We start from the raw sequence: 16,562 nt of genomic DNA on the forward strand, positions 1-16,562 counted from the left end.
TTGTTTTTTAAAAATTGAGTTGTCTCTTCTTGTTGAGTTATTTATTAATATTTTATATCTGAGGTAAACCTAAGAAAATCCTATTTTAAAAAAAAAGCATTTCCTGATAGCTCAGCTGGGAGATGACCTGGCACTCACAGCTAGGCCGTGGTATTCTCATGTGGAATATAAGCAGTTTTACAGAACATCAACGTTAGACAAAGCCACCTTGAAACTGATGGCTTAAGCCCAAACCATGACCATTTTGTAATCATACCGGAACACAGCAGAAGTGAGAACATGGTACAAATCACAAAAATGGCCACCCCCCCCCATGCTAACGACTTTTATCGATCACAACTTCAGCCTATGCCATTCCTCATGTCTCCCAGATAAAAATTATTAAGGTACTCAGTGATAAAATTGCCCCCACTTTCTGATAGCACCAAATCTGGAAGAAAAACCAACTATCCCTGTAACCTCCCCAGCAGAATTCGGGGGTCCCAGGATGCAGTACTTTCAGTACTAAAATCAGGAAATTCCCAGGACAGCTCAATCATCCTACTCTCTAAAATAACCTAACACAAGCCCAAATAGTTTAACAAGCCTCTGCTAAAATCCTCATACTGAGATACTTCCCAGTCCCCAATAATATTTGGTCTCATTTGCTGTAAACATTTCCAATAAATCCAGCCTTGTTGTACTGTAGGTGTGGTCCTGGTGGTCTTTGAGGTGATGGATAAAGATGAATCAACAGAAGCAAAGCAAAGCAAAGATTATAGCAATATGAAATTAGTAGATTACCCCTTAACAAAAATGTTTTAAATGATTTATATCCTTCTGACAACAGAACATGGAAAATTGCATAACTTAAAAGGGCAGCCAAACAACATGATGAATCTTAACATGTGAGAAAAATGTCCAGAATATATTGTGAATGCCATGATAAGAAACACTTTGTTGTTGTTATAACAACTTCTCTCTTCTTTCCTGTCTCTCAGGGATCATGTCTGACCACCAGTTTGGTAACCAGTTTATGTGCAGTGTGGTGGCCTCTCATGTGAGTCATCTACCCACAACCAACCTCAGCTTCGTCTGGATTGCTCCACCTGCAGGCACCGGCTGCGTGAATTTCATGTAAGTACCCAAAGTGTCTTGTGACCAGTAGGGAAGGCAAATGTACATCTTGTGGGATCACATAGAGGGTAACTATTTAAATGTATGATTTGAACCAGTTTGATCTTAAAGCCACTAATTTTGGTGTCAAAAAAAGGTCAAAATCATAAAGATAACTTTAGCAGTTTTTTTTTGCATATTTTTTTATATTTTAAGAGTTCTAAGTTGGATTTTCACTGACAAAATACACAATGAGATAAAGGGATATGAAGAAATCAAGGCAGTAGGGAAATGAAAGCTCAGAACATACCAAAAAATGCCATGAGGCTCCATATGTGTTTTGTAGGAAGATCACAGATTTAGTGTTCAGCTTTCTGGCCATTAGTGCAAAGAGAGAAATGTGATCATTTAGGTGATTTATGCTAGTGAGAAGTCAAGGAGTCTATACAGACACCTAATGAGTCTCTCATGTGTTTTCATTAAGAGGAATGCCCCAACAGCATCCTTAGATATTAAGAGTGCACTGTGGTTGAAAGGCTTGCTACATCTCTCAATGTAAACTATGCCCTTACCCCTGCTCCAGAATCACCATGCCTCATACCTCTTAGTCTTCTCTTTTTTTAATACCGTTTTTTACTTCTAACACATAATATACTTAATTTATTTAATTATGTGTATTATTTATTGTCTGTCTCTTCCTGCTGAAATGCAAGTTCCTTGAAGGCAAGCATTTTTTTTCCTGTTTTGTTCGCTGACTTGCCCCAACTGTCTAGAACAGTCCCTGGCACTCAGTAAACAGTCACTAAATATTTGTTTAATGGATGAGTAGGCCAATGGAATAAGGCCAACGGCAGTTCAGAACAGCTGTTCTTTGGGCAATCAGGCAAAAGAGAGCTGGAAGCTTTCTTGAATGGTTTTCTATTCTGAACCTTTTGCTCAGACAACAAAATTGATAAAACCTGCATACTGTAAAATTTGCCACTACCTTTCCTTCCCCTTTGATAACATTCAGTTCAGTGTCAGGTGTTCCCGTGGCTTCCACATCACTGATTATATACTTTCTGCCTATCCTCTGGGTGACCCAAGCTGCACATATCAGATTAAACCTACCCAAATGATTGATATATCATCCTATCATTTATATTTCAAAAAGTTTTTCATACCTGAACCTTTTCTATCCAGTACCTTTTGCTAAGATGATAATAGTAGCTTCCTAAGTAATCTGTTCTCCTCCACCCTATTCTTCCTCCAGTCCATCCCGCACATTGTTGTCTAGTTCATCTTCCTAAGACACAACCCTTGATCACTCAGAACTTGGATGGACTTAAACCTCCTTCCTGAAGATCAGCCCTTTGGCTTGGGTTTGAAGAATCTTCTCTGTCTGGCTGTGTATCATCTTTTCTTTGATTTCTCACTGTGGCCACAAATTACAGGACTCCCCACAACTCCCTAAACACTACATGACTTTCTCTTTCTCCATACTTTTTTTCCTTAGCCCCAAACATGATTTCCTCTCAATTCCAATTATTAAAGTCCTACCCGTTCTTTAAGACCTGTTTAAAATGCAGCTCTTCTATAAAGCTTTCCAAGATATCAGTAACAGAAGTGATGTGTACGATTGCATTTTGTTTGTATCTCTATTATAATGCTGATTATATTTTCCTGTATACTCCTTTTGAGTTCATTTCTTGCCTTTCCTATTATATTAGATGAAACAGGGATACATTTTAATTTCTTTGTGATTCTCCCCACAGTTGGTACAACATCTCATATGTAGAAACCACAGAAGATGACCCTTGAATTAAATGATGTACAGTGTTGTGTTCTCCTTTACTATAATAATGATCTCAGACTCTCTCTTTTGATATGCTCTATCTTATTCGTGTTGGCACTAGGAAAGGTAATTTAAATTCTTGCCATGCATAACTTCTTCATTTAGAGCAAGAATTACTTTTTTGAAAGCTAGAACATAAAGGAAATCTATTGTCAGCAGTATACAACTGTCTATTTCCAAGTAGATATAATTTTGAATTGAGTCTGTTTAAAGGCGATATTTGATGGCTTCTGGCCTCACTGTTCCCAGACTCTGAAACTATTTTCTTCTGAGAAATAACTTAGGTATTTTTTAAATGTATTTATTTATTTATTTATTTATTTATTTATTTATTTATTCATTCATTCATTCATTCATTCATTCATTCATTTATTTATTTAATTTATTTTAGAGAGAGAATGCCTGTGCCGCCTGAGCAGGGATGGGGGCAGAGGCAGAGGGATAGGGAAAGAAGCAGGCCCCCCACAAAGCAAGGAGCCCAACAACTTGATTCTCAATCTCAGGACACGGAAATCATGATCTGAGCCAAAATCAAGAGTCAGACGCTTAGCCAACTGATCCACCCAGGCACCCCATAACTTAGGTATTGTAAGTCTTAACCCAAACAATGTTTTCTTAGAAAAATACAGTTTGGTAAGAAGTAACATTTACCTACTACAAAGAAATTTGTATACTCTCACCCATATTTCCCAATAAAATTTTGATGATGCAGCTTGCATATTTCAGCATTCTTTCTTTTTAAAGATTTTATTTATCTATTAGAGAGAGAGAGAGCAAGAGCAGACCGTTGGGGGGAAGGGCAGAGGGAAAAGGAGAAGCTGACTGCCTGCTGAGCAGGGAGCTGGATCCAGAGCTCTATCCCAGGACCCCAGGATCCTGACCTGAGCTGAAGGCAGAAGCTTAACTCACTAAGCCACCCAGGTGCCCCTTAGCATTCTCAATAAATGGTTAACTCTGTTTATTGTAAGCCATGATTGTATTGAATGTTACATAGAGTAGCTGTTTCCTGTGTGGGCACCATGCTTTTATTGATTTCTTTTCCTAATTAGTTTGTGAGAGAGTCCAGGAACACTGAAGATTGGACTTGGATCACTGAAGCAATTTATTTGAAATTTTCTAAACTAAGTCTTGCACTTGCTTGCCTTTGTTTCTTTCTCCAGTATTTATGATGTGCTTGGTAGAACTCTACATAAGTTAGTATCTGTAATTAGTATGTGCTCAGCAATACTTGAAGGAGATTGTTAATGTTCAACATTAACTTTGAATATTAAACAAAAATAAAATAATGCAAAACCTGTGGCATTTGAATGTAAATATACCATGTTTCTCTTTTTTGACTAATCTCCCAAATTTTTTTTTCAATCCCCAAAATTAAAACTGTCGTTTTTTTTCTTTTTTTTTTTTTCAGAGAGGGAGAGGGGTGGCAGGAGGGGAGGGGCAGAGGAGGAGGAAGACAAAGAATCCCAAGCAGGCTCCACACCCAGCACAGAGCCCAACGTGGGGTCTGATTTCATAACCCTGAGATCGTGACCTGAGCTGAAATCAAGCATTGGTCACCCAACCAACTGGGCCACCCATGCACGCCAAAACTGTCATTTTTTAAGGGAGCAAGAATTACATTTTAGAAATTAAACTTTAACCATGTTTATGTACTTTCATAATATATTTTATGTAACTTTTTCATGTTGTAAGTTAATTCCTATCAATTTTCCACATGTGTTTTCTTTTTTAACTGGATAAACAAATAATTTTAAATTATTTATTTATTTAGAATGGCAGGAGAGAGGCAGAGGGAGGGAGAGAATCCTAAGCAGACTCCAGTGTGGAGCCCAACACTGGGCTCCATCTCATTACCCCAAGATCATGATTTATGCCAAAATCAAGAGTCAGATACTTAACTGACTGAGCCACCCTGGCATCCCTCAACTGGACTTTAAGTCTCCCAAGGTCAAGGACTATGTATACTATTTTTATGTATTTAATAGCTCTCAATGCTGAAACTGTGGACAATAAAAGGCCCTCAATATATTTCTTAATAACTAATAATAATATCATATTTCATTGATCATTTCATTAACTCTAAGATACAGATTTTTTTACATTTTGGAAATTCTGAAGTAGAGTTGCATCTTACCTTTGATGATGGCATCTTACAACTATAATTGCCCATCCTAATTTTATTTTTTCCATCTTACAATTGATGGCATCTTCGATTTGAAGGAAACCAAGCAATTAATATTTATCATTTACCATATACCTGGTCTCTCTAAAGCTGGCAATTAAATTGACACTGCACTTAATTTTATAATCTGATATTAGTACATCAAATGTATGATGCACACTCTGTGATTTTAAAACCCAGTTTTCTATTTAAAATTCTTAAAAAAAAAAACCCATAGTAAGAATTATGGATCATTTGAACTAAAATCCAAGACAATTATATAATGTGCCGTGCATGCTTTTCTTAGAGAAGAGTAAGTGGCACACTATTGAACTAAATCAGGTTTTATTGATAAACCACTTAGCCACATAGTCATTTGGGCCATCTGTTTACAGCCTTTCTCTTTAAAAAATAATGAAGTAAGAGACATTGAGGAGAGGTGGCCTGAGGATAAAGTTGCTGGCTGCAGTGGTACAGATCTATTAAATAGATCAGTAACTAAAATTATTTATCAGTTTTATTATGACACCTGTTGATATCACTTACATTTTTTAAAAAATTTTACTTTTTTGAGAGAGAGAGACAGAGCGAATGAATAGAGGGATAGGGAGACAAGCAGACTCCACAATCAGCATGGAGCCTGACATGGGGCTTGATCCCAAGAGACCCTGAGATCATGATCTCAGCCAAAATCAAAAGTCAGACGCTTAACCAACTGAGCTACCCAGAGACCCCAGATATCATTTACATTTTAAGTGTTCATTTCACTCAGAGAACTGCTTAGTAGTCAGATCTTACATCAGTATGGTTTGTCTTTATATTTGATTAGTCTTTTTTTTTTTTTTTTTTTTTTTTTATTTTTTATTTTATTTTTTTTTTTTTTGATTAGTCTTTGAGTGACTAGTAAGCCTCAAGTGTAAAGAGACATTTAATTATCCAAACTTCTTGGATGTAAATCCGCCCCCCCCCAAAAAAAAATCCCAAGGGCAAGGAGGGGTACAGAGAGAAGAGAGGAAGGAAAGGAGAAGAAGAGGGAAGAGACAAAAAGGGATAGGGTAAGGGAAAAAGGAAGAAAGGAAGGAAAGAGATCTTTCAGTCATCGAACAAGAAAAGTTAGTGAGAAACTACCAGGGAAAAGAGGTTGGAGAATAGCAACTATACCATTAATATTTTTGAAAATATGCCAGCCACTGTTGTGAGTAGTTTACACCCATTAATCCATGTTCTTCTCACAGTAATTCCATGAAGCAGGTGCTGTTCTTATCTCAGCTTGTAGATGAGGAAATTGAAGTACAGAGATGTTAATTAATTGCCTAATATCACTCACCTAATGGTCAACACAGCCTGGATTCAGAAGGCAGTCCAGTTTCAAGCAGGTGTTTTGTTTTGTTTGTTTGTTTCTTTTAAATATTTTTATTTATTTACTTGAGAGACGGAGAGAGAACACAGGCAGGAGGAGCAGCAGAGGGAGAGGGAGATGAATGTGGGACTCCATCCCAGGACCCTGGGATCATGACTTGAGCCGAAGGCAGACACTTAACCGACAGGCACCCAGGCGCTTGCAAACACCTCTAAAATGATCTTTTATCTATTTATTAGATAAATAATCTAATTAGATAGATAAATAATCTAAACAGCCATGGTATTGATATAATGAAAATTATTTGGAGTTGGTAGTTGGTATCAGCATCTCTCAGATTTTTTTGAGTGACCAATATGGGTTTCCTATCCTCATTTTGAGATCTATCTCTGGATGAGATGTAGTAATATTATCTAACTCATTCCAATATCAAGAGGTGCCTATTTATTTATTTAAAAATTTTCAGTGCCAAAATATTTATTGAAAGTTTTCAGATCTTTCAAAAACGTTATATAAAATGAGCAAACACAGGAAAACTAATGACAAATCAGATATTGAAAACTAATATCTCGGTAGGTCTGTGATGGCATGAAGGGGATAAAAGGAATATCTATGAGCATTTACTATGATCAAAACACTTTAGGGGCACCTGGCTGGCTCAGTTGGAAGAGTATGTGACTCTTGATCCTGGGGTCATGAGTTTGAGTCCCATGATGGGTGTAGAGATTACATAAATAAAACTTAAAAATAATAATAAAAAGAAAGCACGATATTAGGCTCTTTTACAAATATAAGAGGCACTTATTTAAGTTTCTGAAATATGGAGAAAATTTTACATTTATATGTCAGACATGGGTTTGATCTGGTTATAGTATGATGCAGGTTCATTTTTGGATGCTGATTATATCCCCCCCCCCATTATCAGAAAGGGATTCCATTTGAGGGGGAATGTGTGCATTAAAGACAAAACTTTACCAGTATTAGATTTAGGTTTAATTGCTTGGACAGAGATGCTAACATAATATTAGAATTAAAATGGAGCATAAAAGAAGATCAGATTTGTGCCTGAATCAGTGACAATTTAACCATAAGTTTCAAATCCCTCAAAACTAAGAAGCGAATTGAAACAAGTGATGTTCTATTTAAGATACCAAAGCAACAACAAAGAATGAACTCAGGTCAGCAAAGGGATACACAAGTGGACAGTATTTGAACATTTGACATTTTAAAGGAAGATTCTCCTAGAAGACTAATTTTTAAAAGTGTTCTAAACAAGAAGACAAAAAAATCATTTAAAAAATTGAAGACAACAGCAGTTTCTGAATACCAGACAGGCTGGAAATAATACAGATGCACAGATTTGAAGTGCTGCCTTGAGTGTATCTCAGAAGCCTTTAATTTTTGATGAGAGCCATTCCACTGTGTCTGGAGGATTCCTCAGGAAAGATAGTATGGTTGCCCATTTATTTCCATCCATCAGAAGGAAGCCTCACAGATGTATTTGCCTTGTTATTTAAACATTTGAAATAAGATCAAGGACTGTCCCATGGGTGCATTTATTGGGACTGCATTCATACCTACAGATAAGGATGCCAACAGTTGATACATACAAATGTTATTTTACTTTCTAGGTTTACATAGCTGACTGCAAAAATAAATCACTTCTCATGTAAAGCTAAAATGATTGTATCCGCACTGTTTGGTAAAACCAGATATGCTATTTTCCATAGGAGGAATTTTATCTGTCTCTTAAGTCACAAATCTCTTATTTTTTCCTGATGGTCTAGTTTTCTTTTTTAACCAGACGTTTCCAAACCCAAGACAATTATTTCAGTGCTGCTCAAAAATGTACCTTTGAATGACAGGATACAAAAAAATATTGTCTACTCTTAAAAGTGAATGGCTAGGACCCTGATGGTTCTTACTCCCTGTAGGCCCCTGTTTTTCATCAAAGTTAAATAGCCAATTAGGCTTGGACAAGGAGACAGTCTAAGTTCAGGGATGGATGTGTACTCTTATTTATCAACTTGTTGGCAAATGAGGTCAAGATGCTTCCTGGGAATTTAATTTTTAATTTTAGGGAGTGTGATAGTGTTGAGATAAAATATGTCCATTAATCTCCAGGAAGGTCTGAAGAGATTGTTTTTTATATTAATTATACAACACACTAAAAAAATTTTAACAGATATTCAAAAGGAAAAATTAATCTCTCTGTTTTACCTATCTCCTTATCCCTTCCTGTCACCTCCTTCTTCCAACAAGCCACAGTGTAAACAGCCCTGGTTGTAGTAGGGCAATTTACTGGAGTTTTGTATGACACTTTTCTTTGCATCAGAACTGTTAAGACCATCAGAGAACTAGACATGCTTTATAGTGAGAAACTGTTTCTATTTCACTAATGAAATATGTTAAACGAGGGGCCAAAGATGGACCTGCATATGTGGAATTCTATCCCACAGCTTATAGTTGTGTTTGTGAATTTTAGGTAGAAATACCAGTTTTTCCTAATGTTAAGTCTAGAAGCAAAAACAAACAGGAAAAAAAAAAAAAACCAGGCTGATGGCAAACCCATCCTTTCATTTTTCCCTTCCCTTCATGTAATGGAATCATAACTTAAGTAAATGGACTGAGGTTTGGAATCCACAGGATGCTCTTTATTACAAGGCCTTGTGGTTTAGATGGGATTACCACTCCATTTGGCACTTATTACTTGAAATCACATGGAACATTTTTGAAAGCAAAGAAGAGCAAAGTCTGTAAATCTGAAAGCTTTATGTATTACAATTATTAGCAGTTCTTTTTATCTAATAGAAATTTCCTAAATGAGATATGGACAGAGATTTGGGTTATTTCTTCATTAGTAGAATTGATAAAACCTGTTTTAGAGGCCTTCTGTGTGACATTATTTTTTTTTCCAAATTCCCTACTCAGTCAAAAATAGTGATGACAAAGATGTCTGGGAACCAGGTGATAAATTTTTCTCATGGCAGCAACAACTCTGTGGTTTGCCAATACAGGGATGTGGATACTATCTACCAGTAGCAAGATTTTATTTAGCTCTGCCTTTTAAAGTAAAATCTCTGAATATTAAGGCATTCTTACAAATAGGAGATAGAATTTGATTGCTTCTTCTGGGTAAGAATTTTTTAAAGACCAGATCTTGTCTGCTGTGACTTACGTGGATATACTTACAGACATACCTCACGCTGTGCTTCACATCAGTGCCCTTAGTGGATACTGTGATTTTTACAAGTTGGAGGTTTGTGGCAACTCTGCATCAAGTAAGTCTGTTGGTGACATTTTTCCAACAGCATTTGCTCACTTCATGTCTCTGTCTCATGTTTTGGTAATTCTTGTAATATTTCAGACTTTTTAAATTATATTTGTTATGGTGATCTATGATCAGTGATTATGATTCACTGAGAGCTCAGAGGATGGTAAGCATTTTTTTTAGCAATAAGGTATTTTTAAATTAAGGTATGAATTTTTTTAAAGGCATAATGCTATTGCACACTTAACTGCATTGTGGTATTAACATATCTTTTATATACACTAGAAAACCAAAAAAAATCATTGACTCACTTTATTTTGATATTTGTTTTACTGCTGTGGTCTGGAACCAAACCCATAATACCTCTGCCATATGTCTGTATATGTTTATATTTGTGTATATATTTATGTACAGACATATATGTATACATATGTATGCTTAAATGCACAAATGCACACATATATTCTAAATTTTGTTTAGAACCATACTTTCTAATATGGTAGCTACAAGGTGCATGTGGCTATTTAAATTTAAGTTAAAGTCAAATAAAATAAAACATTCAGTTCCTCTGTTGTGCTGGCCACATTTTAAGTTCTCAGGAGCCACATATGTCTAGTGACTACTATATTGGACAGCACAGATCTAGAACATTTCCATCATCACAGAAAGTTCTAATGTGTAGCCCTGAGAAATTCTAATGAATTCTCTTTTCCCCTAATGTTGCCTTAACACTTGCAGAATGTAACCATGTATTTGAAAGGACATATCGAAGAAGTAGATAAAGCTAAGATTTTGCAATGGTCCTATGAAATTAAAACATCCTAACTGCTAACCTGGCCAAGCAGGGCAATTTTTGGTAGAAAGGTGGTTACCTAATTGTTCATTTTGTTTGCTAAGGCAGAAATTTCTATAGACCTTAATTTAGGGGGAAGGGTAGGCCAAGTGTAACAGGTAGGGATCCCCTCTGGTTACTTTCTCATTTAGTGCTCAGGGCTTAGTACTAATCTTTGGGTACCCTGGGCGCTGTTCTTCTCTCTGCCCTCACCCCTGGGTCTCCATCCCTGCCCCCACCCTGCTAGTCCCTGTCACCCCCTGCCATAGTATTTTAAGTTCTGGGCCTTCTCAAATACGTCCTTTACCCTGTGACAGTTTATCACCATGTACCTAATATTTAAAATTAGCTTGTCTAGAGTGCTAATCATTAATATGAAAATAAGTGATAATGAAATTTGGAATACCATTTGATGGTGATGACAATGATGATGATAGTACTAGTGCCCTGTACAAAACAACACAATAAAGGTTCAAAGATCGAGGTGTTCCCCTAGGCAAGGCTGAAGATTTCAGTCTCTGGTATTTGGAATTTAGGCTGCAGTCCTTGGTTTTGGATGGGTCACTGGGTGTGTGACAAAATAGCAATTTCTATTTACTGAGCACCTGTATACCAGACAACCTATACAGTTCCTGTACTTTGTTAGAACCACCGTTACTGGAGAAAGAGCTTGAAGAGCTCATAGAAATAGGTCTGTTTTCATTCAAAATATGTCCTTTTAGCTGCTATCCTTTATTACCACTCTGTGTCGCTGTTAAAATAGTAATTATGAAGATAGTTTAGCAACTTGAGAGATGTTTGGAATATTAAGTGACAAAAACATTTTAAAAATGCATTTCTACTATTTCAAACACATTAAAATTCTGTTTGTAGAGGACTTCTGGCATTGTGGAAGATTGAGCAGGCATGACAGTCTTTCTATTAAAATCACATAGAAACTTTAAATAAATGAGTAAACATTTAAAATAAATGTAAAAACAGTTTGAAAGAAAATGAAGACACGAGGTGCCAAAAGAAAGGAGAGGTATCAAAACTGAATGAGGAAGTGGGAGCAGACATTGTGGCGGTCTACTGGTATTTTAAACCCGGATTTAGGTCCTAGGCCTGGAGTTTTAACCTCAGTGGGATCTGGAATTGTTGCTGAGAGCCTCTTCAAAGACTGCAGCAGAAAGAGAAGGAGAAGGAACTGGCTCTGGGCCCATTGCATGAAGCCTGGAGCCTCAAAGTATCATCCAACTCTGCCTGGGAAAACTGCACAGCTTGTCATCTGAGACTTTTGGTAAAGTAAGTCACTTAGGAGAAACAAAAATTTTCAGTGTGTCAGGAGTCTGACTTGACTTTCCCTGTTAACCTGGCATGGAACATCAAGTTAAGAAAGTAACATCTAATGGAAGTTTTAGAAGGAGAGAATAAAAAGAATGAGGACAGATCTATTTGAAGAGATAATAGAGGAGAATTTTCTAGAACTAAAGAAGATGTGAGTATTTTCTATCTAAGCAACATAAATAAAGTTAACATTGATACAAATCAGGTAAACCTTCAGAGTATCAAAGAGAAAATCTCAAAGGCAGCCAAAGAGAAAAGGTAGATTTCCTGCCATCTTAGTTTGGTAGTGGCTTTCATATCAGCAACAAGAGATGCCAGGAGACAATGGAACAGTATCTTCAAAGTAGGAAGGAAATGAATTGTCATCCTAGAATTCTGTACCTAGATAAATTATGAGTCAGGCATGAGAAACAAAATAAGGACATTAAAAAAAAGAGGTTTGATATTTTTACCACACACAGAAACAGATAATTTTAAAGCAAGTTTTTAAAGGAAATGCTTTAGAGAGAAGAAAACAAACTCAGAAGAAAGGTGTAAGATGTAAAAAACTATGTTGTGATGCAAAAGTTAATAATAATTAGCAAGCATGCTAGAAATTCCGAATAAGCTTTGGATATGTATATAAATTTATATATGAAATATTCACCAATAACTATTTTCAAAGAGAATTTAAAGGCAAAGGATAACTCAAATACCAAGGAACGTGAAGGTGTGAGTTGGAGGAAGGAGATAAGTCCATATTAAAGTTTCCTAAGATCCTCAAATTATTCTGGAAGAAAGTTGTAGACTCAATTAAAAACATAAGTGTATTGAACTGAAATATAAGTGTAACTTCTAAAACTGGGAGGGATTGGGGAAAAGATTAAAGAAAACTTAACCCCTCCAAAGAAAGGAAAAAAGATTAACCTCAAAGCATAGAAGTATAAAATGTAAGATAAATAAGTATATAGTTGACCCTCAAACAACACAGGGATTAGGGGGACCAATCCCCTTCTTGGTCAAAAATCTGCATATAACTTTTGACTACCCCAGAACTTAACTACTGATAGCCTACTATTTATTGATCAGAAGCCTTACTGATAACATAAACAGTTGATTAACACACATTTTGTATGTTATGTGTATTAAATACTCTATTCTTACAATAAAGTAAGCCAGAGAAAAGAAAATGTCATTAAGAAAATCATAAGGAAAAGACATTACAGTACTTTATTGCATTTACCCCCAAAAAGTCCCCCTATAAGTGGACCTGCAACAGTTCAAACCCATGCTGTTCAAGGATCAACTGCACATATATATTTACAATAAATATAAACAGATTAAATTCACCAGTTAATATACTTTTACTTCCAAAATGCAATTTTAAAAATCTAGCAATGTACAGCTTCCAAGAGACAAACCTAAACATAATGGCACAAAAATATTGAAAGTAAAGAGATAGGAAAAGATATACCAGGAAAATTCTAGCAAAAAAGAAGTTGGCATCACTATATTAATTCCAGACAAAATAAATAAACCATAATAATGTTAGAGATAAACATTAGGGATAACTTCCCAAGGACAAAATAACATTCATATAGATACAGCTGAAAAGAAAAATGCAAAATTGAAAGCTGCCTTAGAGGTGACAAGATACTGAGTATATTTCAAATATTTCAAATGCAATAGTATTATAAAATTATTTGAACAAAAATTCTTTAAAAATTATTTGTTGAATGGATGAATGAACGCAAGCATACATAAATGAAAAATTTTAAGAATGCACAAATGACTCTGTTAGAGAATTAGGATTTATATTATGCTATTTAAAATCCAGATACTACACTGATGACAGCTGGCTTTCTATTACAACATTTTCAGCATTTTGGAATAGCAATTTGGTCATTTAACAAAACTTTCTCAATAACTTAAAATTCTGATTTGCAATCGATTTTTCTCTAATAATTCAAGTGATACATAAGTTCTTCTAAATAATTCTGATATCTCAAATATTGCTGGAATACAATATTTCTATTGCTATTTAGGCTAAATAACATCATCTCCTGTTTTTGAATATTATTTAGACTAACATAAAGTATAAGGGTTAATATTATTCATAGTATTTTTTTAATTGAAAGGCCCAAGTTCATGTAAAACTTTGCTGTTAAACTTTTTTTAAAAAAACACACTTTGAGGAAATAAATTTAAACTACATATTTTCTGGAATTTTAAGATGAACTTTTTAACATTACATCATTGGATATTTAAAAGTTGTCTTGTTTCGCACTAAGAAATAAATATTAAAATTATTTCCATCTCCATTTTAGTGCTTCACAATATCAAGGTCAGATTTGGTTACTCACCCTGACAAGTCCTAAGCTGGAAACAAAAATGCGTTAGTCAAATGTCCTCCATTTGTTCCCACTATGAGTATTTAGAGAAGGGATTAGGAATAATATGAGCATATTAGTTATCTGGGCTGACATATATTTCAAAGAGCAATGTCCAAAAATATTACACCAATGATAACCAGTAGAAATGCTTCTAATTAAAAATGTTTGCTGTAGATGCAAAGGAGCCAAGATGGTAGGTCCCTTAATCAACCTCTGGTTTTAACTTAAGCAAATATATTGAAAGTAAGGCTGTAAAGCTAAGCTACATAAGCCTTTCTTCTAAATCCGCCTGCAGGCATTAATGCTCAGATTTGAGATGGCATCCTTATTTGCTAAGTGCAAAGATGGTTACAAAAGAGCTTTTCTCACTTTGAGGATAAAAGCTAAAGTATTCTTTAATTTTGGTTACTGCCCGGCTCATCTTAGCACCATAATAGTTATTTGGCTCGAAACCAAAAAGTAGCAATACAGTGCTTACATGTCTACGGATCAAAATTAGATGAAAAATTGCCATTTCTCATCTCCAAAGCTATTTGCTGTACATTTTATAACCCTCAAGATGCCTTTTGTAATATGTGATAACAGAGCCAACTGCAGCATCTGCCTGGAAAGAGATTACTTTAATTATGGACTCAATGTCCTATTTTCTGCAAGTGATCCCCAGAGACAGGCTTCCTGCCGGAGGAGAGGTGCAAGGATGCACATTAAAGCCTACACATCAACCACGAAGGGGTGGATAAAGTGAGACAAGGACACCCATAAACCGCCTTCATTTTCCTAGTCTGTGATGTGATGGAAGAGTCTACAATGATAGGTTTTTAATTATTCTAGCATCTGTTGTTATGGACTTCTGATGGTGAGGGCAAGATGAGCTTATAAAAGAGAGCAGAACCTTCGACAAGTCTGTGAAGGAAACAGACTGTATTAAAAAGGTTTGGTAAAACATAATTTTTTTTCAGGATTTCCTTCCAAATTGAAAAATATGTGCGCTGTATCAGTTACTTGTTATAATATTATTAGAAAGTGAAGCTAAGTGGCTTTCTTGTCAACCCCGGTTCTGGGTAACACATCAAGTGCCTCATTATTAAGAATTCATTTGCTATTCAGTATGATAGAGCTGCTCATAATGAATTTCATTTAGAACCGGTGTGTGTGTCTTACGTATTTCCATGGAAGCTCTTTATAATTTAACATTGATTTAACATTATGAGTGGACACTTAACACAAATTGTTACCTTGCTCGTATTAATTACAGAATTAGACGCCTTGATGAATAGCTTTTTTGAGAATGAGCACGTGGGCTTTCTTTTTAAAAGCATAGCATACACATAAGATATTTGGGATTTCATCTGATTTCTCAAAAAGTATAAGCATATTTTGCATTTTTTAAAAGATAGGGGATTATAGAAGAGCAACTGTGGGAATTAATTTTAAACTTCAAAAGAGGAATTTAAGGGATTTGGCATGAAATCATTTCCTGTGAGAGAGGGAAAGATGGAACAGGAAAATGTACCTACAATCATATTAGGTGAAAACATCAAGTCTTTTAAGTATTATATCAACTATGACTTTCATTTTTTTCTGGTATTGAAATGAAATGTTCTTAATATTTTTATACTTTGATAAATCTAAGTAATATATCTTTGGACATTTTAAATGGTAACATTTAAATCTAAAATATTATGATGAAATGTTTGATTTTTTGGAAATATTTGATATCTTTAAGACCTTCTAATTTATAATAAATACCACATTGGAGAAAGTTTTAAATGTATGTTCAACTGGATAGTTTTACAGAGGTTTTTCTGTTTTGTATATCTGGTAGATAAAGAACTGAATATATATTATCTCTCTCTCTCTCTCTCTCTCTCTCTATATATATATATATATATATAATCAGAACTTATAAGTAGAAGGGTGTTTAGTTTTTGTCTCCATTTAAAGATCTTCGGCATAATAAATTAAAGCAATATTTATGGACATTAGGAAAAATAAAAGCGTATTAGAAACCAAGACTATAAATAATTGTACTGTCATCAGTTCAAGGAAAATAATTCCTAATTTTTTAACTTATATTTTGCTATTAAAACATAAGTTTCTTTATTTAATATAATGGCTCTCAGATATGTTGTGAAATCAGAATTCCCATACAAATCAACAGCAAGGAGAGATTTCTAAATGGTTCATTTGGAGCATGACGAGATGACTTCTTTAAAGATCAAAGGGAATCAGAATTTTCTCTTAAGGAGTATTTATTCTGTAATTTCAGTTCTATATAGTGCACTTTGGCAACTCCAAATCCAAATCAGAC

General features: G+C 35.1%; 1 protein-coding gene across 2 annotated transcripts in view; it reads left to right on the forward strand.

Annotated features, from left to right (window-relative positions):
• The window catches only part of RELN (reelin), a 492,310-nt gene that overhangs the window by 141,636 nt on the left and 334,112 nt on the right, over positions 1 to 16,562 (forward strand). For both annotated transcript variants that reach the window (XR_007403524.1, XM_025449216.2), the window contains exon 3: positions 981 to 1,116. Coding sequence is in view for 1 of the 2 variants with exons in the window: in XM_025449216.2 (XP_025305001.1) it covers positions 981 to 1,116 (136 nt within the window). In the remaining variant the exon portion in view is untranslated. The remainder of the gene's footprint in view (positions 1 to 980; positions 1,117 to 16,562) is intronic.

This window comes from Canis lupus, chromosome 18, assembly GCF_003254725.2.
Source record: "Canis lupus dingo isolate Sandy chromosome 18, ASM325472v2, whole genome shotgun sequence".
In the NCBI taxonomy this organism is placed as follows: domain Eukaryota; kingdom Metazoa; phylum Chordata; class Mammalia; order Carnivora; family Canidae; genus Canis; species Canis lupus.